The 21852-nt window shown below is 49.0% G+C and overlaps 8 protein-coding genes across 8 annotated transcripts; 4 read left to right on the plus strand and 4 right to left on the minus strand.

Annotated features, from left to right (window-relative positions):
- Positions 1–141: 141 nt before the first annotated feature.
- F4807DRAFT_446662 (mediator complex, subunit Med11) lies at positions 142–1383 on the plus strand. The gene is made up of 2 exons (XM_047999830.1): positions 142–565; positions 615–1383. The coding sequence occupies exons 1-2, from the start codon at positions 485–487 to the stop codon at positions 1080–1082; spliced, it is 549 nt and encodes a 182-aa protein (XP_047849139.1). The 5' UTR covers positions 142–484; the 3' UTR covers positions 1083–1383.
- A 252-nt stretch (positions 1384–1635) lies between these two features.
- Positions 1636–3902, plus strand: F4807DRAFT_446665 (Vps5-domain-containing protein). Its single transcript, XM_047999831.1, has 6 exons — positions 1636–1828; positions 1884–1922; positions 1990–2492; positions 2553–2933; positions 2981–3583; positions 3650–3902. Exons 1-6 carry the CDS (start codon positions 1792–1794, stop codon positions 3809–3811), a joined length of 1725 nt encoding a protein of 574 aa, XP_047849140.1. The 5' UTR covers positions 1636–1791; the 3' UTR covers positions 3812–3902.
- Positions 3903–4900, minus strand: F4807DRAFT_446666 (uncharacterized protein). The gene has a single exon (XM_047999832.1). It carries the CDS (start codon positions 4739–4741, stop codon positions 4139–4141), a length of 603 nt encoding a protein of 200 aa, XP_047849141.1. The 5' UTR covers positions 4742–4900; the 3' UTR covers positions 3903–4138.
- Positions 4901–5011: 111 nt separating this feature from the next.
- Positions 5012–6356, plus strand: F4807DRAFT_328346 (flavin reductase like domain-containing protein). Its single transcript, XM_047995230.1, has 2 exons — positions 5012–5255; positions 5330–6356. Exons 1-2 carry the CDS (start codon positions 5099–5101, stop codon positions 6259–6261), a joined length of 1089 nt encoding a protein of 362 aa, XP_047849142.1. The 5' UTR covers positions 5012–5098; the 3' UTR covers positions 6262–6356.
- Positions 6232–8126, minus strand: F4807DRAFT_328358 (uncharacterized protein). Its single transcript, XM_047995231.1, has one exon. The coding sequence runs from the start codon at positions 7754–7756 to the stop codon at positions 6452–6454; it is 1305 nt and encodes a 434-aa protein (XP_047849143.1). The 5' UTR covers positions 7757–8126; the 3' UTR covers positions 6232–6451.
- A 490-nt stretch (positions 8127–8616) lies between these two features.
- On the minus strand, positions 8617–9165 carry F4807DRAFT_465536 (uncharacterized protein; the record flags this gene model as incomplete). Its single annotated transcript, XM_048002288.1, has 2 exons — positions 8617–8628; positions 8716–9165. The coding sequence occupies 2 exons, from the start codon at positions 9163–9165 to the stop codon at positions 8617–8619; spliced, it is 462 nt and encodes a 153-aa protein (XP_047849144.1).
- A 1312-nt stretch (positions 9166–10477) lies between these two features.
- On the minus strand, positions 10478–12830 carry F4807DRAFT_328402 (uncharacterized protein). Its single transcript, XM_047995233.1, has 3 exons — positions 12201–12830; positions 11942–12071; positions 10478–11839 (listed from the first exon to the last, which is right to left on the minus strand). Exons 1-3 carry the CDS (start codon positions 12291–12293, stop codon positions 10617–10619), a joined length of 1446 nt encoding a protein of 481 aa, XP_047849145.1. The 5' UTR covers positions 12294–12830; the 3' UTR covers positions 10478–10616.
- Positions 12831–14088: 1258 nt separating this feature from the next.
- On the plus strand, positions 14089–15724 carry F4807DRAFT_328415 (Metallo-dependent phosphatase). The gene has a single exon (XM_047995234.1). It carries the CDS (start codon positions 14421–14423, stop codon positions 15576–15578), a length of 1158 nt encoding a protein of 385 aa, XP_047849146.1. The 5' UTR covers positions 14089–14420; the 3' UTR covers positions 15579–15724.
- The last annotated feature ends 6128 nt before the right edge of the window (positions 15725–21852 follow it).

Consider the following 21852-nt stretch of genomic DNA (forward strand, 5'->3'; position numbering starts at 1 on the left):
GGTACGTAGCACACCACTAGGGATAGTGGCTACATCAACGGAATGCGCTACACACGCACTGTGAGGGGTACTAGGTATTATTGGCTTCTACTGAAGGTCTACTGGAGTAAACCCTGAGCTTTCTTCACTAATAGGTACCTACCTATAGCCATCTTTATACTGCGCATGTTACGCGGCGCAGATAACTACAAACTCCACTTTCTCCAAGATTCAAAATTCAACCAATCTTCATACATCAGTTCCTATTAGAGTCGATGTTCCTAAATACTGTCTAAGGGAATCATAGAAATAGACACATATGAAGGTTCTACTTCAGTTTCACTACATCAGCATCGACAGATACACAGTCCCTCGCAATTTTTAACAAGCGCCAACAATACAACAGCTCTCTACCATTTGCGGAACATATCTTCATCCACTTACATAAATCAAAATTCCCCAACAACAATCCTGGCTACAATTATCACAGTGTTTAAATCTCACGATGGAGGAGAACGGAGAGCAACCCCCGTTTGTGCCCTTTACTAAGTCTGAGCGCATCCAACAGCTAGGCGAAATCGATCGAGTCTGTTGCCCGTATCCTCATCTTATTTTCAAAGCTAACCAGCAATCAGAATATTGTCAGCCTCTTGCATTCAACGGCACAGGCTATCCAGACTCTCGGCAAGCAAGGTGGACAAGGAGAAGACGTGAGTATGGTTGACGACAAGGAACAGCAGTTGAAGGTCTTTCAAGACTCGATGAACGATTTCCTTCGAACTTTACGTACTGTCAACGTTGGCATGAAACGACAGATATGGGGACTCGAGGAGGAGGGCATCATCACGTTAGATAAGGAGTCCCAGAGCGTCGGCAGTGAAGGCGGTGAAGTCCAAGCAGCCGGCTATCGCAATGCTCCTCTCAAGCCTGATGGTGATGGGAAGATCGGTGGGCTCGACGTTGGCTGGCTCAATAGCCGAAGCGACAAGGTTGAGAGAGATATGGAAGCCGACCTCTGGAAGGAGGCTGATGAATTCCTGCGACGCGTCCTTCAGAAAGGTGGTGTTAACCCGGCCACAAATGGAGAAGAAAGTCAGAAGTAGTTTATTAAGGTTAATTGTCCAGGTAAGGCGTTATGTGTGAGATTCGGGGTCAGCATCAGACGGTGTTTGAGGAGTTAAATACCATACTACGCTTTCTCCCAGCCTGGCTCGGGAAACTTGTAGAGCTCACTTTCATACCTACATTGGTATAATACGAATTCAAGTTTATTCGGATTATTAAACTATTAGGTACTCATCTTTTGGCATCTAGGATAAATTGGGTAGCATAACATGGTAAGGAATATTCCACCTTCGTGGCCTTTTACCCTACGTATATGTACATAATACAGATGAAGCTTTCAAGTTATCAATCAGCAATAATATTTGGCCTGAATGTCAATCTGATACCTAGTATTTACTTTAAAATTATAATTTTTAGTGTAGTACTAGAAGCACGAGTGCTATTGATGTACCTACACATGTAGCTATTCTGTTCATAGGGGAGGGCAAGAACTACGGTATACTAAGTACCCAAGTACACTTTATACCACCCAGCAGGTACAACGCCCCACTGGAGGTCGAAATAGGCTGCCACTGGTCCACCGCCGCCCCGGTAGCAACAACAACCAATTGCTAACGTAACCTAGAAACCTTTCTTCGGTTACCATTTTCTCCATCTGCCTAGATAGGTACCTTGGTAGATAACGACAGCTTCAATTCTTTCAATTCTACACTTTCCAGCTCGTCGCATACCTTTGAAACATCCAGCATGGATCTAGGAGAAGCGGGCGATTCACCCTGGGGCGGTATGGTCACTTTGTCATATGATTTATTGGCCGCAATTTGCTGAACGATCACTAGATGTCCCATCTCAATCGACCCCTACCTTCAGTCAAGAGGGTAGGTTCACCCCGTCTTGCCTTGGATGATACCGAACACAGTCGCTAACGCGGATTTCCCCGTATAGAGAGCTCGATCAAAGCCCAAGATGCCGAATCCTCCCAGCAATCGCAATCCTCCCTCAAGTCGCCCACCGGGCGTGGCTCGAGAGGACCGATACGCCGTCTAGTAGCTCAGCCGACGAAGCTCGAGGCCGTCGACGACCCGCTCGGTCCTCTAGGCCCTCTAGGAGCCAACGCAGCCCCCGGTGCAGATGCGCCAGCCGACGAACCGCCCGTCCCGCCACAGAAGGAACAGATGGTGATTCGAACGACCATGCCGCAACCAGCGCAAAAGCGAACGGGTCCGTCGGATCCTCATCGCATCGACGACGACGAATTCGACCGACCTTCTGGCCCGAGAGCCCCTCCGCCCGTCCAGGCTGCCCAACCCAGCCCGATGAGAGCCGCCGGCCAGCCGAGCGTCAGCATCGAAAAGGCAGCCAAGCCCACCTTTCATATTACCGTCGGTGATCCGCACAAAGTTGGGGATTTGACAAGCTCGCATATTGTCTATTCCGTTCGTACAAAGGTAGGTTTCATACGTTGCAAGTCCATCCTACATATTAATCGTGGTTCTAACTATTTGTAGACGACGTCGAAAGGGTATAAGCAACCTGAGTTTGAGGTCAAGCGAAGATACCGTGATTTCTTATGGCTTTATAACACGATGCATGGAAACAACCCCGGCGTGGTAGTGCCTCCGCCTCCCGAGAAACAAGCTCTCAACCGTTTCGAGAGTAATTTCGTCGAGTCTCGTCGGGCGGCATTGGAGAAGATGTTGAACAAGATTGCTGCCCACCCGACACTGCAGCATGATCCTGACCTGAAATTGTTTTTGGAAAGCGAATCCTTCAACGTCGATGTCAAGCATAAAGAAAGGAGAGAACCCATACCGGGAGAGAGTAAAGGTGTCCTAGGTTCATTCGGCATTAATGTCGGAGGTGGCAGCAAATTTGTCGAACAGGATGATGTGAGTTTCTTGATCCTTCTAAAAGATGCAGCTTCTAATAATTATAGTGGTTCCATGACCGACGTGTTTATCTTGATGCCCTGGAAAACCAACTAAAGGCCCTGATGAAGTCTATGGATATCATGGTAAATCAACGGAAGGCGATGGCAGAAGCAGCTGGGGAATTCTCGGCCTCGCTTCACGCTCTGTCGACTGTAGAATTGAGTCCCACGCTTTCTGGACCGCTGGATGCCTTATCGGATCTCCAACTCACCATAAGGGATGTCTACGATCGACAAGCTCAACAAGACGTACTCACATTTGGCATTACTATCGATGAGTACATTCGATTGATCGGCAGTGTTAAACAGGCATTTTCGCAACGACAAAAGGCGTTCCACTCGTGGCACAGCGCCGAGTCCGAGTTGCAGAAGCGCAAGGCTGCTCAGGACAAGCTGCTCCGACAGGGCAGATCTCAGCAGGACCGCCTCAACCAGGTTGGTGCTGAGGTGGCTGATGCTGAGCGCAAGGTGCACCAGGCTAGGTTGCTATTCGACGATATGGGAAGATTGATGCGCTCGGAACTCGACCGATTCGAGCGGGAGAAAGTCGAGGACTTTAAGTCTTCAGTCGAGACTTTCTTGGAGAGTGCCGTTGAGGCGCAGAAAGAGGTAAGCAAATCGTCACATATTCTAAGTACTAAGTATCCATTGACTTAATGCTAACTCTACCAACAGTTGATAGAGAAATGGGAAACGTTCCTGATGCAGTTGGACGCCGAGGACGACGAAACCGTTTTCTACCGTCCGCCTGTGTATCAGAGCAACGATAAGTCTACGGGTCGTGGAGACACCGCAGTGGATCGAGCCAGGGCTACCATTGACGAAGACTCGGACTAAACCTAATAGTTTTGTAGGACTACCACTTAGTTAAGGTGTTTAACTTGATATCCTTTATACAATACGAATGGCGACTGCGTTGTTGAGGCTTTTGGTCAAAATGTATACATATTTATACATGTGTTATGGGAGTAGATAGGGGTTGCTCTGCTCGTTTAAAGTATCCCCTTACGCCAGATAGGTACACCATCACATGATGTTTGTGAGCTCCCACCTCGTAGCCTTCCGAATTCCCATATCCACCGTAGATAGCAAGCCTGCTTATGGGGGCGTAGATCTTCACCCCCCCATGTCCGTCTCGATTGTAATCGCATCATCAACCCAACCTTATTTCTTCGCTGGGCCTTTACCCCTTCTCGGTTTTGGTGCAGGCTCCTCCTTTATCGCATACCTCGCCACCAAATCACTCAGCGCATCACCGGTCTCCGACTCCGGCTCCGGCGCCAGCGCCGGAGCCTTCGGCTTCCCTACTCCAGCACCACTCTTACCGCCCTCGCCGCCCTCAGCAGCAGCCTCGAGCTTCTCCAGCTCCGTCACCTCGGGGCTCTTCTCGATATCCCAGCCTCGCCCGAAGCGTGACCGGAAAGCGGCCAGCTTGCCGGCCTCGTCGACCTCGACGCTCTTGAGGGAGCGGTCGGACGGCTGCCACAGCAGGTGGTTGCGCGTGTCCTTCGTGCTCTTGTACAGAGCGTACGGCGACGTCGTGCGCATCGTGTAGGTCGAGCCGTCGCTTTGCTGGACTAGCTGCGTGAAGGTGTAGGGGCGTTTGGGGCGCCGGATTAAGGTCGCGGGGCGGGAGGGCGTGTGGGAGAGTGGCGTGTGGGAGGGTTTGAGCGAGGATGTGGTAGTTGGTGAGAGGATGGATGGAGAGGAGGACGTTAAGGGGGCGGTTGGACGCCGTGGGAGGGCGCTAGGGAGTCGGGTTGCCATTGCGGCTTGCGAGGAGGTGTTATGCCCGTATGATGGTTCGGAGAGAGGTTGATAGGTTCGTGTGGCCTCGCCGAATGGCTCTTTCGTTGCGACTTCCTTGCTGGTAATTCTAGGTATGTCTAAAGCTTCACTTTTTAGTGGGGTCAAGTTGGAAATTTCAATTGGGTTGGATCTCGTTGATTTGCCGGACCGGTTCCGGCTGGCGAACTTGGCGAATTGACGTCGTCATTCTTATCTTATCAGCATGGTTATCTTTCTTATCGGTGCTAGGGCTTCTTAATTATTTCACAACGCTGACGACATAGGAAGATCCTATTCCCCCTTCCAAAATTTAGCATTGGCCTTCAATGGACTGAAATGAAGAGTCTCCGTGGTCTACGGTTGGCTTTGGAGTCTGCAAGACCACGACATGTCTCCTTCCACGAGACAAATAAGACGCCGGGAGCTCGGGCGAGCTTTATGACGTGGAGGAGACTTTGGGGAGCGAGTGAAGATCAGGCCAAACCCTCCGGAGGTGAGATATACAGATATATGTTTGCGTCCAGCTCATACAGGTACTCTATCTAACGTGACGTCTACCTCTCGTAGACCCGTCCTCGCGATCTCGTCCTTATGGGACAAACCCTCCGGAGCATGGGCTTGCTCAGCCCGTGCGCTCCGTCATGCGACAACTACCTCACCCCGTAGTCGTGATAACGACCCTCGAGAATACACGCAACCTTGCAAAGGTCGATGAATTGTTAGACGAGAAGTTACCAAACCCAATTCCTCGAGCTATGACCGTCTCCTCTTTCACCTCGCTCTCCATCAATCCCGTCCCTCGAGTGACCTTTAACATCACTCTACCAAGCACCACCTATAAGGCCCTTGCAAAGTGCGGGAAGTTCAACGCCCATATCCTCAGTGGCGACAACCACGGCGCAAGGATCGCCGATCTTTTTACTAGAGGTAACAGACCTCCAGCTACCCAGGAGATAGCTAGAGAGACAGAGAAGACACCCGCAGATACACATGAGAGTGGTCTAGGGGTCCTCGAGGGACTGCAGAGTCTTGGTGTCCGGGTACTAGGGCGAGAGAAATGGCAGAAAGAGTGGAAGCTAGCAAGAGACTACGGAAAGAAAGTCCTTGATACGGTGAAGTCAGGGGGCTATATAAAAGACGTCGCAGTACCACCCGCAGGTACGTTGCCAGTCTTGAAGGGCCGAGGCATCTCACACGTGTTAAAGTGCAAGTACCACCATTTATCACCCCCAGTGGACGGCGACTTTGATCACCATGCTATTGTCATAGGCGAAGTCATGGATGTAATACCGGGAGATTCCAGAGGCGGTGGCAGTGTTGCGCTTGCGTACGCGGATAGGGCGTACCGACAGATGGGAGAGACGCTATTAGAGAGACCGGCGACTGAGCAAGTAGCTCAAGCACCTGGAATATCGTCTGAAGAAGCGTCTAAAGAAGACACCACTCCAGTACCCGACAATGTACCTACAACCGATATAGACGACCAAAAACAGAGTTAATACAAATTCCACGAAACCTCGGGTGTTCTTAGTGTGCACGCAACTTTATTATGCTACCTCTACTAAATAAGTCGATAGCGAGTCTGAAATCCCACTACGCTACTCTCTCGCCGTCTCGCTTCAGCCTATGCGAAGTAAGAGACGTAACCCCAATCTAGATCGCTACTCCGTCCACCGATGTCTATTCATGTTATAGACCATCCAGGCCACACTCCGCTTCGTGTTGGCAATGGTTAAAACAGTGTGACAACCGGTCGAAAACTTCCTTCTTCATGCCGTGAAAATCAGCCTCCAGTTCTTCCATACACCCTACCAAGTCTTCCATGTCATCATTGAGGTTAGCGACGTCGTTCTCCGTCGCTCTGAGCCGCTCTTGGTCCACATTCGGCTTAGCTTTCTTCTTGGGCTTGCTGGTCTTCTTGGTGTTGTCCGTGGTATCGCTAGCCTTGTCGGCGTTGTCGGCGTTGTCGGTCTTGGCCTGCAACTGTTGCTCAAAGGTTTTCAGCTTGGCGAATAGGTCGTCAATCAATGGCTTGGTATCTGTTATTCTATTCGTATACGTGTCGACCATCGACTTGATCCTGTTCTGCTCTCGCTGAATCTCGCCCAGTCCGATAGTGAGTTCGCGCAACCCTCCCTTCGAGGAGGGAGTTGTGACGAGGTCCTTGAGCCAGTTGATTTCGTTCTTGTGTGATTCTAATTTATTATCCATCTCGATCTGATAGTTTTGGAAACAAAATTGTTGCTGATCGTCCGATTTATGTACCAAACCGCCAAGCTTCGCGATTTCCGCACGGAGTTCCTGGCGCTCGTTCATGAGCAGATTGATATTTCTAGACATGTCAAAGATATCAGGGTAAATTGGGAAGCCTGGGATGGGCGGAGCGCCGGGAAGACCGGCCTTTCGCATCTCAACTTTAGGTTTAGAGGCGCCGAAGAGGGGATTACCAGGTTGCCCGCCGCGCCCCATTCCGGCGGCAGAGAACATGGGGTGATAAGATATGCCTTGGGGAGCAGCTGGGGGTCTCCCTCCGAAATGGGAGTCAGGCCTATATGGAGGGCCATAGGGTGTCTTTGCCAGAGCTAAATTCTGGTAGTCGTCGACAGCATCGCCTTCCTTGGTGAGGATCTCCCAGTCGTCAATATCTTTCTCTGCGTGCGTCTTCGTGGCTGGAAAGCCTCCTGTCGGGGTGTCGCCGTGCTTGCCAAATTGTGCGGCCCCTCCGATCTCGATGGCAGGCGTCGCATTGCTAGAATTACTAGGCATATTGCCAGACCAAGGCGAAACCCGATATTCACCTGGTTTGATGGTAGGGGTGCCAGTCTGAGAGCTGGCGGTAGACCAAGCAGGAAAGTCGCTCTTAGCTGGCGAGCTGGCTGAGCCTGGCGCAGGTGTCATAGGAGTTAAGAGGTCTTCAGCCATAGTTGCAACGGGAGGCTTCAGAGTGGGAGATGTACCACTGGTTTTGAGTACAGAATCAAATAGATGATCCATGGTGATATAATATGAGTCTTAGTGGGTCAAAATCTCACAGTGCTATCAAGTTTCATGGGATGGTTTGTGTGGAGCAGGAAGAATGCTCGAGGCTTGCGTACGATCAGGATTTTATATGTTGATCAGAGGCTACAAACATGACCAGAGTAATCAAGGTGCCTAATGATAGTGCATGCCTTGAATTTCGAAGCTTCAAATCCCCTTTGACGCTAGGTGAAAGGGGGCCATGGGAGAGGAATGGTCAAGACATATTTTCCTTAGGTTCTCTTGGTGATGTCTTTACCTCAGCCAGGCAGCTGCAACTTGTGCCTAGGATGTATCAAACAGTGGAATATCTTAGAATCATGATAATATTAATATTAGGTCGAGCCCTTAAGAAGTCACCTGGAGGACTGATATTCACTAATCATTGAGTGTTTTTTCATGACAGCTCAATAAGCGGTGAAGTCTGCCTTGCAAGGAATCCCAAACAACTAGTAGCAATAATTATCTTTATTAGAACAGTTTTAGGTATGTTTCCTATGTTAAGGCATGTGTAAGATAGTGTTAGTCGTAGGCGTAAAATTCCCAGAAGCTGTAATATATACCCAGTCTGTCAGTCTAACCCTTAATATTTGTTCCCAGGTTAGATCCGATCCATATTATGAATGACCTACACTCAAATGGCTTAGATAAACAAACATAAGAGGCATGAAAGCACCTTCAATGTCATAGGTATACATGGATCGGTTAATCAAAACAACGTTTATTAGACTGGTAGCTATCTATTCCCGGATTGTAGAACCCAACATTGCATTCAGAGAACTTTCAATCGAAGGGATGCCATTATGGTCTAATAACCTATTTGCTAGACTACTGTCTTAATCTTTGGACTAAATGGCTATTACTCGATGACGCCGGTAATATTTGCCCGTATCTTCCAAGGTACTCGCATATAGTCGACGCAATGCGTGACATACGGTATCCAATCGAAGTGCGGAACAGGCAATAGCAATCAGAACGCCAATGACAAACCCAATGATGAGCAAAATCAGGAGCATGTAAACCCATAACTCAATATTACGCGAGACAGGCCACAGCTCCTTTACTGACTCTTGAAGTTTCCTTCTCTGGTTCTCCACGTCCTTCTCAACCTCCTGGCTATCTTCTCCTTCATCGCTTAAGGGTTCCCCACAACTGCTAAATAGTTCTGCGTCGCTTAATGGCTCCTCTGGACGTCGTTGTCTTCCGGAAAAGCCGAGGGTGGGCGGATAGACAAAGTAAGACGACCGTACGCGACTCTCTGGCGTGAGGGAGGCACACGTCCCAAAAACCTCGCGAGACAACAATCTGTATGGTAGGACGGACCCTTTCTTCTCTGAGCATGTCTGTTTCGGACGACCTTGTTTGAGAGAGTTTCCGAGGGCCATGGTATTGATACCTAGCAGTGATCAGAATAAGGGTAATTATGAAGTGTTTAGAGCTTGGCGATAGTATCAGATCATGTGTGTACTCTAAGAGGATCACTGCCGAAAGTCGAGCCTTGGGAAATAGGTCGTATATTATCCTTACTTGATGGTTTAAGATAATGCTAGGGAGAATAGCAGAGATCTTCCTAAATATGATATTTGCCATGGGCAATTAAGCTATGAAGTAGTCACGTAGGTTCTAGAACCTAGAGAAGTAAGTGATTCACAAGGGTCAAAGATTTGTTAGAAGCACAAGGTTTTATCTGGGCCTGTTGTCAGGGCCCGATGCCGAAGGTAATGAAAGACATCGTTTTCACTATCTGCTTGTTTAGGTAAGTACCTAAGTATGCTGAGTAAACTGTAGGTCAAGTTATGAGCCCCTTGTGCAAGTAACTCATGGCTGTTGGGGGCTTCTCAAGACTTCTCCTAAAGGATCTTCCAGAAGGTCTGATTAATCCATCCACATGATGGCAATTCATTACCTTCAGGAAATGTTAGCTTGAACTATGTAACAGAAAGGGGCATGTGCCTGGATGTTATCTACCCACCTAGACAAACTCGAGGATCTATAACGGATTTAGTAGGGTGAATCCATGAAGTTTAAACCTCGCGACTAAAGAAATACTAGCGGAGGAAGCAGAATAAAATATCAGGCATATCCGAAGAACATCAGCAAACTGGATATATGAATTTGTATTCACTCGAGTCTCTAAGAGGTAACCATTGCCAGCTAGGGGGGTATCTGAAATCACCTAGCTAACGACTCGCAACACAACGCAACACTCGCATCTTCTCACTCTTATAGCAGCCTTTGCGCACTCGGGAGGTTCGGCTTCAAATCTGTCCTTAATCTGAACTCCTCAAAACGTCCTTCCTACTCAAAACAAAACGGTAGTGAGACCCCTTATCGCCCATAGGCGACCACTAATAGCTTGTAGCAGAATGAAGTAGAGGGCAAATTATACAGTGGTAACTCAAACATAGGTGCCGACGGTAAGGCAACTGGGACTCCATCGGTAAGGTGAACGGCTTGCGCGCCCTGCTACTCCAGCACACTGTCCAAACCTGCGAACGCCTGTAGCCTTTTTGCAAACACCGAAATAGAAAGCTAAAATTAAAAAAAAAAAAGCACATTGCAAATACCGGGACTTCTAGTCTGCCCTGCACATTCGCATCTGGTGGACCGAGGGGAGACTGGGTCTTGAGATGACAGGGTAATCCGCAAACATAGGAGAGGATCGAGTATCGGATATAGGTGTGGGTGAAATGAAACAGCGCTGAATGTGATAAAAGTCTTGGAGAGTCGTAACATCGTGCAGGTCTAATCTCGGCGTTTATCCACGTTGGTAGTGTGCTTTGGAAACCGTAGAAGAGGACCAAAGACCAAATTAATGCGTGCCGTACCGGACTGGTCACATTACGATACAGCAACCGCAACCTGATTTCTTCGAATCTTCCTGGGGCTCCTCTACCTGCGTCGGTACTCTAACGCTTGGTTCAGGTTGAGCTTGCGGTGATTGCATCGAAAGAGGACTAGCAAGAGGGCTCATAGCAGGCGCACCCTGTATTTTGGGCATTGTCGAATAAGAGCTAGTACCAGGACGGCTCGTGTTCGGACTCTTAGCACCAGGTCGCAGCGGCCATTCTTCCTGCTTCTCCTCAACTTCCTTTGGTTTTTCCAACTCCGGAGGTCTTAAGAAGCCCTCTTCATTAAGGGGACGGAATTCTTTGTCATATATGTTCCCGAACTTGCCTTCCTGTTCCCATTTCTCTTGCTGTAGTCGTTTCGCAACGGTGGGAAGCAACTGCTGATCAGGCGGTAGGCGAGGATCGGGCTTATATGCGGAAACCATCCATGGCGGATCACCCTCCGGCGCGGCCTTAGAGATAGGTGACATTTCGCCGGACCTGGTGGTTGGCCGTGTTGCGGAACCACTACGAGCGCCAGGGCCTGACCGAGTCTTAGGTCGACCCTGTGTGGTTGTTTTCGAGCCCACTGTGGCTTTCCTAGTTCCCGTTGACTTCTTAGGCGATCCCTCAGTGACAGTACGTTTTGTAGACTGAAGCTTTGGAGCCTCATCACGAATGTTGGCACTACCACTTCGTGATCGCGGCTTCGGTATCGCAATCGATGCTTCTTCGTCAAGCATGGCGAAGCTAGACTTTCGCGTAACAGGCGCATCTCGCTCGAGGTAGTCGACAGGTATCGGCGCCGGACTCACTTTCGCCACAGGAATACGCGACTTCCCGCTCTCTTTCGTCACCCAATACTCACCAGGATCCTCCGCTATCTCCTCGGGGAGGCGCAAATCCCAGCTAGGAATCTCAATGTCGGGAGTTCTGTCCAAACTCAGCTCCGAATTCTTTCGAGATCTCGCGACAGGATGGTCTGAAGCGTCCGTAGCTCGACGGTGGCCATTCGTCTTCTCTTGACTCCGATCCCGTCTTGATCTGCTCTGAGCCCGTGACTTGGGCAAGATAATACCGGCAGCTTGAAGTTCCTGGCTCTCTATCCTGGCTAATTTGTCCCTGTGAATCCATTTCGAATGTTCGTCATCCTCAGGCCCAGAGGGAGAAACGTCGGCGTTTGGGCGTTTGTGATCGGATATCGAGTTCGATTGGCTTGTACGAGGATCTAATTTCTCAGTTAGTGGATGTTCTCACCTTACTAGCCCTGATTTCGCACAGAAATAGACTTGTGGCGGGATGAAGTCGGTTGGTAGAAAAGGAGTCTAACCTTTGCCTGGCCGGTAATTATCTGCCGAGTATGGGTCGTAGGAAGAGTCGCCATTCCCATAATGGTGGGCTCCTTTTATGGATCCATTGGTTTCATACCAGTCCGTAGATGACTTATGCGTCATAGAGCTCTGTACAAGACGAAACAACACGAGTTAGTTAGAGCTTGATAAAGCAGCAACGCGATGCGATAGAGACCATAAGTCGTCGCAAAAGTTCGGCAGGAATGGTTTGAGGGTTAATAGAAAGAAGAAACTAACGTCATGATGGCCGGATACGTGATTCCATCCAGAATGGTCTGCATGGGAGCTGCCCGGCGGAGTAAGTGTGGTAGTACCCGAGACTGCTGCCATTTCGAGGTTTGGCCAGCGACAGCCACGGGTAACGGCGCCCTCGTGGAACTCGAGACGCTGTCGATCGACTACCTAGGTCCGGCCAGTGTGACGGCGTGTAACCGGATTAGGGAACTTAAAAAGTATGATGTTGGTCGGTTGACGCTTGATGATATCCTTTTTGTTGTTTCGTGGTTACGCGACTACGGAGGTAGAAGGGGGGAGAGAAAAGGAAAAAAGAGTTCCGATGTGACGGTAATCGTAGTGAGGTCGGTGACGATGGAAGACGCGACAAGAGAGAGCTGTGGCCAGCAGCTACCAAATTAGATCCGGCAAAGGGTGATGAAAACGATATACCACACAAGTAACCGAAGGAAAAAGAGTGACGGACAAGGAGGTTGACGACGAAAAACGGGGTTTGATCTAAGTTAGCTCCCACTGATTCAATCTTCGTCCTATCTTGGCGACTTTTTTGACAAGCTCCCGGTTTTAGTCGTCTACCACAGGTCGAAAAAGATAAGACGCAACTTTTAGATTCCACCTAATCTTTCAACGTTCTTCCTAGTCCCCTGTTCTAGTTGTTGTTGTAGTTGTTCTTCTTGTCCTACTAAGTATTGGGGAATTGTGTGGTGAGATACCGGACGGCTGTTGGATGTTGCTGGCGATGCGAATCGGAGAATGGCAATCTTAACAATCTCGACTTCCTACACGTAAACCCCTTCATTCCCTGCGTTCCCTGACGACTACTTCACGCGACCTGGTCTCGATCCAATGGGGCAATTGCTCTCAATGAGGGTGCAGACGCAAATGCAGGACTCCTAAAAGGAGACAGGTCACGGACGGATGAGTGCGAAAAGAAAAAAAATACGTGGAGAGCACGGAAGGCCAATGGCTGGGATGGTTTAAGGAGCGTCGTGGCGTGTTAGAAGCAAATAATGTGGTTCTGGCTTTCTGCGGACGGGGGTTGAGGCGATGAGAATACCAAGGTACATAGGAAAAGGGGATTGGTCAACTCTTCCAATTGTACGTACTTCTTTTTGTTAGATTCATCAACTTAAACCTTGAATTGCCTAGTGCCGGTGGTTGGTACCTGCCTCTAGCATGGCTCACTGGGCTCGGTAGGCAATCGGGAACCACGCATAAAGTCCTCATTTAGGTACTTACCGGGGTTTCCGTAGATAGATGTAGGCGATTGCTCATACCGCTTTATTGTATGTGATGATGGCTTGTCTGCTTGTATGGCCATGGCTCTTTCAATCACGGATTTATTGTCTTTTTTTATACATTTAATCTTTTGACACCAACTATGCGTATGCAGATTAATCCTGTTAATCATCTCTAGCTACGCCTATGGAGACCCTCACAATGAATCTAGGTAACTCATGTAGGACGTGCTTAAACTATTGAGCTACCATCTCGATAATGAGATATCCGTCTGCACGAAATAAAATAAGGTCAACTTGCTGAGCACGGACACCCCTGAATTTAATCAATGCACTGTAAAAATACAACGTTGTCATACTACGCTAGGCTTGGATACGCTGGATATAGCAAGGTTCGGTAGGATCTTAGCCGGCTCATTGGTATTGTGCTACTTGTGTTACCGCTGGCGCGGGGTCAGATGGGCCACTTTCTGAAGTTTCCGCACTGTGTTTAACATTGAGTTATGCTGATTCTTCTGTCTGTTACACAGTTAACCCTTTGTTCTTTCCAACTGTATTCTAGAATGCATTCAATGCACCCAATGCAACCTCGACCCTGGCCTTTTTTATTCGACGTTCGCGTTTAAGCTTTAAACATTTTATCCAACACGACACTCCAATTAATATCATAATATTTACTTTGATACTTTTCATCAACAACCTCATATTCAACGTTGAACATACCTACTCAGATAAAATGCATCATCAGTTGGAAACCCGATGAAACAAGTCAAAAGGATCATTAGTTATGTACCTTGGCTATGTATTTGTTTTATTTCTTCATTGGTACCTACATTCATCCATAATTTGGAAACACATCGTTGCCTGGCGAACACCAACGCCTCCTTGATCAATGCAGACACCGCCTCTCTAGGCTGATCTTATGAATCCCAACAAACGTTGAACATAATGACTCAAAAAGGACCATACTGGAATATCTGCCATCATGAATAGCTCGCCCGAGTCTTTTTCGGCAATCCCGCGGCGGACTCGACGAACACGCTTTGTCTGTATATCAGACACGCACAATTGTACGGTGAAACTGCCAAAGGGCGATGTTCTTATCCACTGCGGAGACCTGACAAACCAGGGGAGTTTCAGCGAACTCAGGAAACAGGTGACGTGGCTGGAGAAAGCCGACTTCGAATGCAAATTAGTCATCGCCGGAAATCATGATCTAACCTTAGACACCGACTTCTTCGAGCAGTTTGGGAACTATTTTCATAACAATACGCCCCAGAACCCTGTCGATTGCCAGAATCTTCTGACACAGTCCAAGCCTCTCATCTATCTCCAGCATTCCAGTCAAGTGATCCGGCTCACGTCTCCATCCGGCCCAAGAACCACGTTCAGTGTATTCGGTTCTCCTTACATTCCTTCGTGTGGGAACTGGGCATTCCAATACCCTCTCTCGGATTCTGTCGCTGCTGAAGGTATATGGAAGGATATCCCGCTTGATACCGACATACTTATCACACACGGACCTGCGCGAACCCACAGGGACGAGTCACGACATAGGGAATCAGTCGGATGCGAGAGCTTGCGACAAGCGATGTGGCGAGTACGACCTCGCCTCGCGCTCTGCGGACACGTTCACGACGCACGTGGAGTAGAACGTGTGCGTTGGGACCTATCGAACAAGTTCGTACGATACAAGGAGTTGGATAGTACGTTCCAATGGGAGGATCCAGGTGTAGGGAATGAGAAGAACTGCTTAGTCGATCTCACAGCCAGGGGTGGAATGCCCTTAGACAACGATGGCAGCAAAGTGCCATCATCCTCGTCGCCACTTCCGTCTACGTCGTCAATCCCGGTAAGTCTTGTGGCTGACGGGTCTGCGATGATGGCTCAACCAAAATCGCAGGGTATAACAGGAGCCATGTCAGCAGGGGCGAGTCCGGGGCTCGGCACCCGAGGCCTTAGTGGGAGTCCGACATCTGCGCGGAGTGACGGGCCCGGGCTCATCGGCCGACTCGGACGCAGGGAGACGTGTGTCGTCAACTGCGCCATCCAGGCAACAAGCTATCCGCATTCAAGGCCTCGGAGGTTACACAAGCCAATTGTCGTTGACATCGACCTACCTGTCTGGGAATATAATTCCTAAGCTTTTGGCCACTCCGAACTTCCCGGCCATAGTGGCTTCTTGCCTATGCGTGTATTGGGGCAGTGCTTCCCGAGTGCCCCGTAAATCACGTAGAATCTGGAACCCTAACACATCAGTTCGAATATGCGATTTAAGGGATCACCATTGGATTCTCCAGGCGGTGCAAGTTTTAGTGCGCTAGTTACGAACGACGTATTTAGCACGGCAGCCCTTGTTTATTTGCACACTCATCACTCCCTGTGGATGCATTACAAGTTTCCTTTTTTTTCGCCTCTCCCAGTAAGTATTTGGAATGGTTCTGGCGTACCTTACGCGCGAAAGCGCCAGGCAAATATTAGAAGCGTGGCAATTAGTTACTCTCCGCAAGCCTAGGACCCCAGTTACGATTACGACGAGAGGCCTCCTCGTGACTGAAATGTTCGTCTATGCTATCATGCCTCATTCCAAAGTTGCAATTTGTCTTAGTTCTCCTATGTCATGCGCCGGAGAAAAAAGAGACGCCACTACGTCGGTAGTCAATGTGTCTCGGATCTACGTTTGTTGGTGTTTACAACCTCGTGGCCCCCAGACATGGGTGGGCTGTCAGCCTGAGGCCTTACGAAACTACGCGCCGATAGAAGCCGAGGCTGGGTCCAGCTAGCATACATCGTTCTATGGGTATTTGCCATGCAATATTTGTCTATGGGTCTGTAATATTGCCTGTGTTCATTTGTCCTAATTTACCCAAGAGAAAAGAAGGCATTGTTAGGAGTTACCATTTTGACTGTAGCTGAACGATGAGCTGAAGCTGAGATCAGACGGTTCTTCGTTCAAGATCGTCCGTCGCTCGGAATATCACAGACTAGACACCCGGCAAACATACAAAACAAATGTAGGGTAAGAGTAAAGTCCTACGGGGCGGCGGAAGGTCATTCCATCCAATGAAGTACATCCATCGAACTAGCAACAGAGAGCGCGCCAATCGGTATTCGCTGGCAATAACTACCTCTTATAGCATATGACATTCGGTACAGTGACTCGGGTAAGTAGCTAAGTAGCTAGACAGGTAAGGCAGGGAGAAGATCGTAGAAATTCCGCAGTTTCTATCTCACGTCCGATAGCCGGTATGCAGGTAGGCTCTGCTTCCAATGGCACTCGGTAGATCAGGGTCACATTTGATCTGCAGGAGAACGGATGGCCAATCACTGACTGGATACCTGGCTGCGAATGCGAATCCACTCCCTTATTCCTTACGTATAGTCCTAACTTGTCAAGTAAATACGGAGTAGCCACAGCATCAAGACTACATACATACATATTGCTTGTGATGCAGTAGCGGGCTCCTAGGCCACGGATGTAAGTTATATGCAGTATAGTTACGTGGATATGAAGACCCTGATACGGCAAGGGTTGACGAGGCCCTGATACGAGAGCGACGCGCTCAAACGCGGGGAAGGCCGTGTCCATAGGTCGCTCTACAAAGAACTGTGAAGCCACATGGCCAAAACTGTAGACTAGCTACATGATTCTAGACATTCAAGATGTAGCGTTCATCGAGATATATTTCCTCAGGCTTCATATTCAGCAAGTATAGGTGACTAGATTGGCAGTGTCCTCTAAAGGGACCTTTTCGGTAGGGTAGAGCGCTTCGTTGTGTGATGTTAACAGCCAATGATAATTCTGTGTTTTCCTGCATGATTAATTCCTACCTATCACGATGCAAGAAGTGGGGGGGGGGGGGTAAGGGGGCGGGCATCTGCAGCTGTCCAATACCTCTGAATATAGGCACGCAGTAGAGGATACTATTTGGCTATCTAGCGTATGTACGTACATGCATAGCACGAATAGAATAGATGAATGAGAAAATAGCTATCACCTGCACCGTTTCCTTCTCCTTGACTTGCGGGTCCTCCCATGCGAGTGATTGGACTAAGTTGAGACGTCTAAATACCTAGCTGCAAGGAGACACGACCGCAAATCCTAGCCGGGATAGATGGAAACATGCCTACTCATCTACCAATTGTAGAGCTGATATATGCAGGAGATGGGATGGAGGAGCGAACAAGGAGACGCAGCTGCATACCTAAGGTCGGGGGCTAGAATACTAACGAAGCCTCACCTAGCAACAGAACTTCCCGTTCTGCCCGTGAATATCGTGAGGAGCGCGCATGCTTATCCCCTCACCGACCATGTGCCGATTAAAGTGATAACCAACCTGCATTATGTTACAGCGTGGACGGGAAATCGTCAGGCACACCTCCCGAAAAGCTGGTCTAGTTAATCCGCCGGTCTCATGTTAGCTCCAAGAGATTTCCCGGGATCAACCAGAGAAGGAAGCGGGCGGTGCCGTAGATGACGACAACTTTGTCGAGGGCTGCGAGGGGCAAAAGGGGAAAGGGGGAATTCCTCGATGCTTCATCAGCTTTTAAAGCTTTCGAAGGCGATCTCGTGCTGCAAGTCGGTCACTTTCCTCTTAGAGAAGAAGGATGACGGCTTTATCTATCGCTCATTCGTGCAGATATGGCTTGACGATCTGACCATGAACTCATCATTACTAGTAACCCCGCCCCCGCCTCATACGTAGACGAGAAGGAAGATCGTGGAGACGCGCAAGGATAATAACGCACATCATCCCGATATGAGACAAATCGGAGAGATTTACTAGCAGCCTGGTAGCTGAGAAAGAGAGATAAACGAAATTTCATAAGCAAAGCTTTTCACACCGATGAACCAGAGTATCAACCCTCCTTTCTCTGTTGAGGCTCTCAGAGCCTTTTAAATTCGAATATCGTGGAGGGGATCTTCTTGGATTAAGTAAGGAATCCAGAAGATCCGTGGAAGGTTAAGCCGGTCTCACATTTGAGCACATCGATTCGCTGAGAGCTGCATGATCGACCATCCCTGAGCTCACACACGTTGACCGCCGAGACTGGCTCGACAGGTTCGGGGTGGAGTGCCCTATGAACCAGTCGAGTAGAATTCGGTAGGCGAGCTAGCCAGATACGTCCTTCCCAAACCCCGAGGAGAGCGCATAAGAACGAAAATGAGTCCACTGACCCACGAATATCTGGACTAATACGATACAAGACTTCTATCGATAGCTTGATCTAGTTTATGTTCTCGTTAGCTTCGATCCACTTGCCCCACCTAGTCCACCTGTCTAAGGCTCTGGCCGAAGCGTGGGCTGCGTGGGCTTGTTCTTTGTTCCATAGCACCGATTTACATCCACTAACTGACGAGCCATTGGTCTAAATTCGACTTCCAATGAGGTCCCCTATTAGCTCCCTTGACCTTAACCCACCATTTTAGACCAATCCTCCCCCCGCCTGGCCTCTGGACCACTTCATCTCACCACACCATCTCTGGGCAATTCGTGGCCAGATGGTGAGGCCTCGTGCAACCTTATCCATGCAGGCTCGGCCAGGAGAGTGCTGCAAGCCGTAAGCACCTATAGATCGTGATCACGTCTCCTCACCATGTCGCCGCACACCATCCTCTCTATCAGGCCCATGCGGCAACTCAGACGTACCTGCTTTTATGTTTAGAGCTCGATTGGTTCCCGATTTCGTCGGAAGGGACCACATAAGCAGTTAACCTCTTTCTTCTACACATAGATGCGAGTGTGACAAGCAACTTTGCAGTGGTCGATGCAACCAGGGAGAACACTAACAATGGAGCTTGTGGACTAAACTGACTGGTCGAGGGCCGCGGGGTCCATTGGGTCTGCTGTGCCTATCACCAGTTTCGACTTGGGCAAAGATAGCTCGGATTAATCCAATAAGCGCGAGTTGCCAATGAATGCTTCCAGGTTCGGGAATCCATACTGCGCAGAAGCCAAACGTGCTTGTCTAGGTATCACCTGGCTGCAGGATGAGGACGAAAGGGGAAAGGTATCGTATCCGTCACGGCCATACGAGAACGGCCAAGTTGCTACTGCTTCAATGCCTTGGAATTCTGGGATCGCTGACGATGCCTCGGATCGTGTATCTTGGACAGCGACGATGTGACAGACCGAAATATGATATAGACATAGATCAGATGAGAGAAGTTTGATGTCGTGGCGCAATCCACGATGCGGTCGCGCCTATGCAGACAGGAATGATACGTAACAAGTCAAACTAACGGTCTTGTCAAATGCCTATACTACCTATACCCGGATGGTTTTATTCGCCAGTCGGACTGAGACCGGTGAAGGAAGCGGAAGGGGTATAAGGCCAGGCCAGGAATACGGTGCGAGAAGGCAAGGTAACACATGTGGATAGATAGATACTAACACCTATATAGCACAGTCTGGTTCACGGTGGGACCGCGGAGTCGCGGGATCCCCCTGGAGGGTGTCATGACAACGACTTACCTATATCAATGAACGAAGTAAATAACGAATTCATCCGAAATCGCCTCAGTCGAATGGCGAGTTTCTAATTGATCCTATAGACAACAGTCTCCACGCGGAGAATAAAGAAAGAGTCACCGGGGGCGGCTATGCCCCTTGATATGCGAATGGATCAGCTTCAGGCGTCCATCGCAATACGCCTTCGCGATAACTATTGGTGTTTACTTTGGTTGTCACTCTGAAAGCCCGAGCACGATACACCATCTCCTTTTCACTGCCCGCTGGCTCTTCAATTATTAATTTCTCTACGTCTTGAATTTCTGGTCGAAGTATCATCGCATCTTGCATCAGCCCATGAGGAGTTGGTAAGTACCGGAGCTCTTGCAGGAGACGGGTATATCGACCTTCACCGCTGGTTTGGTCTTGAAACTGGGTGATACCAAGACTCCATACGGGCTTGCATCCATCCATCCATAGGTCTTGATACATGCATCATCCATACTAGGTAGATAGACATACCATGTAGAGTTATACACTTCTCCTCACTTTCCATCCCGCAGCCTTCTCCATTGTTCTGAATAATAATCCTCCGACCGACATTTCGGTATAGGTACTGGGAGAGGAGCCAAAAGTCAGCACCCAATATATCACAATATATCAACTTATACTCTGAAATGAGCCCCGTGCCTTGAGAACCAACTCCCTGCCTGCCTACCTACCTGATAGGTACGCATCGGGTCTCTGATCCGTTTTTGCTAGATCTGCCATCGTTGTCTTCATTGCCACCTCCTTTAGTAACCCCAACTTCTTTTGACTCTGACTTACACGAAGTTCTAGCCCAGAGCTATTGGTTCACGAAAAGCCAAGCTAGCGATCGCGTTTGCAGTTTGCGACTCTGTCTACGAACCAGCTTTCTCTTCTACCACACATACATATGTTCCTTTCTTGAAGAATTGGCAAACAGGCCACCTCAGCTTCGAGATCCGGGGTTTTGTGGTACCCAGCTGCCGAATGCCTAGCATATTCATTGTCGTCACTTCTGTCCTCTCCGGAAGCGCGATTTTTCGATTTTTGGGAAGGCATCTCAACTTATACATCATCGATCGTTCTTCATCTGTCGCATTGGCTGGTCACAGTTGCACCGAATAAATTTTTTTACCCTTTTTATACTTGCGAAGTTATCCATATTGATCACATCGATCACATTGCTCCCATTCATCATCTTCAATTCTTTTTTTCTCCATTCCATCCGGCTTTTCCAAACTATTAGTCCACATCGACTTATTATACACCCCTTCATTGCGAATCTTAACCCCCACCAGCTTGGCCGAGACCGTTCGCTTAACCACGTAACTGGCTAACTCGGCCTATGGTCTTAAATTCTATTTGTCTTGGTCGGACGCTGGACATCCCGCGCAAGAGTATCCGATATTACTTTACCTCGCTTTCTATTACTGTACGGATTACCGTATAGCACAATCACATAAGGATTACACATTACGCTCGAGAGGATCGGTATTACCTAAGATTCCCGTCCGACTCGCATAATCCGAGCCAGCTTACCAACGTTGAGTCTTCACTTGCTGGACAACCCCGACGTAGTGTAATCCGGTTCCTGGTGCTCTCCCCTGGTTTTGGAATCCACGAGACACTCGGCGAGAACGAGAGAGGAAGACAGAGACAATTGACGAACACAGGAGGAGAGACAAGAGGCACGATACGACGTTGGACCTGCTGATTGAATCGGAAACCGTTTATAGTCTTTCTGCCGCTATTCCGCCCTTCCGTTCGGTCTCCTTTTCTCTCAGTTCTTGTCTCGATTATAATAGTACAGTACCTCCTCGGTACTTATTCGTTCCATCGCGAGTACCTCGGCAAGGTACTATTTCGCCACGTCGAGAAAAGTATTCTCTGGCCCCGCCACCTTGTACTGTACCCACAGGTTACAGCGCAGTAGCGGTT

Source organism: Annulohypoxylon truncatum, assembly GCF_022578515.1.
Source record: "Annulohypoxylon truncatum strain CBS 140777 unplaced genomic scaffold F4807scaffold_54, whole genome shotgun sequence".
In the NCBI taxonomy this organism is placed as follows: domain Eukaryota; kingdom Fungi; phylum Ascomycota; class Sordariomycetes; order Xylariales; family Hypoxylaceae; genus Annulohypoxylon; species Annulohypoxylon truncatum.

What these genes read in the sequence shown, in the direction of transcription:
- F4807DRAFT_446662 (XM_047999830.1), top strand. Translation starts at nt 485, where the DNA reads ATGGAGGAGAACGGAGAGCAACCCCCGTTTGTGCCCTTTACTAAGTCT. An exon ending in AGCTAGGCGAAATCGATCGA is followed by an intron (nt 566 to 614) that starts GTCTGTTGCCCG and finishes ACCAGCAATCAG; the next exon opens with AATATTGTCAGCCTCTTGCA.
- F4807DRAFT_446665 (XM_047999831.1), top strand. Translation starts at nt 1,792, where the DNA reads ATGGATCTAGGAGAAGCGGGCGATTCACCCTGGGGCG. An exon ending in CCCTACCTTCAGTCAAGAGG is followed by an intron (nt 1,923 to 1,989) that starts GTAGGTTCACCC and finishes TTCCCCGTATAG; the next exon opens with AGAGCTCGATCAAAGCCCAA. An exon ending in CCGTTGAGGCGCAGAAAGAG is followed by an intron (nt 3,584 to 3,649) that starts GTAAGCAAATCG and finishes CTCTACCAACAG; the next exon opens with TTGATAGAGAAATGGGAAAC.
- F4807DRAFT_446666 (XM_047999832.1), bottom strand. Translation starts at nt 4,741, where the DNA reads ATGGCAACCCGACTCCCTAGCGCCCTCCCACGGCGTCCAACCGCCCCC.
- F4807DRAFT_328346 (XM_047995230.1), top strand. Translation starts at nt 5,099, where the DNA reads ATGAAGAGTCTCCGTGGTCTACGGTTGGCTTTGGAGTCTGCAAGACCA. An exon ending in TCAGGCCAAACCCTCCGGAG is followed by an intron (nt 5,256 to 5,329) that starts GTGAGATATACA and finishes TACCTCTCGTAG; the next exon opens with ACCCGTCCTCGCGATCTCGT.
- F4807DRAFT_328358 (XM_047995231.1), bottom strand. Translation starts at nt 7,756, where the DNA reads ATGGATCATCTATTTGATTCTGTACTCAAAACCAGTGGTACATCTCCC.
- F4807DRAFT_328402 (XM_047995233.1), bottom strand. Translation starts at nt 12,293, where the DNA reads ATGGCAGCAGTCTCGGGTACTACCACACTTACTCCGCCGGGCAGCTCC. An exon ending in ACGTATCCGGCCATCATGAC is followed by an intron (nt 12,072 to 12,200) that starts GTTAGTTTCTTC and finishes CGTCTTGTACAG; the next exon opens with AGCTCTATGACGCATAAGTC. An exon ending in TAATTACCGGCCAGGCAAAG is followed by an intron (nt 11,840 to 11,941) that starts GTTAGACTCCTT and finishes CTGAGAAATTAG; the next exon opens with ATCCTCGTACAAGCCAATCG.
- F4807DRAFT_328415 (XM_047995234.1), top strand. Translation starts at nt 14,421, where the DNA reads ATGAATAGCTCGCCCGAGTCTTTTTCGGCAATCCCGCGGCGGACTCGA.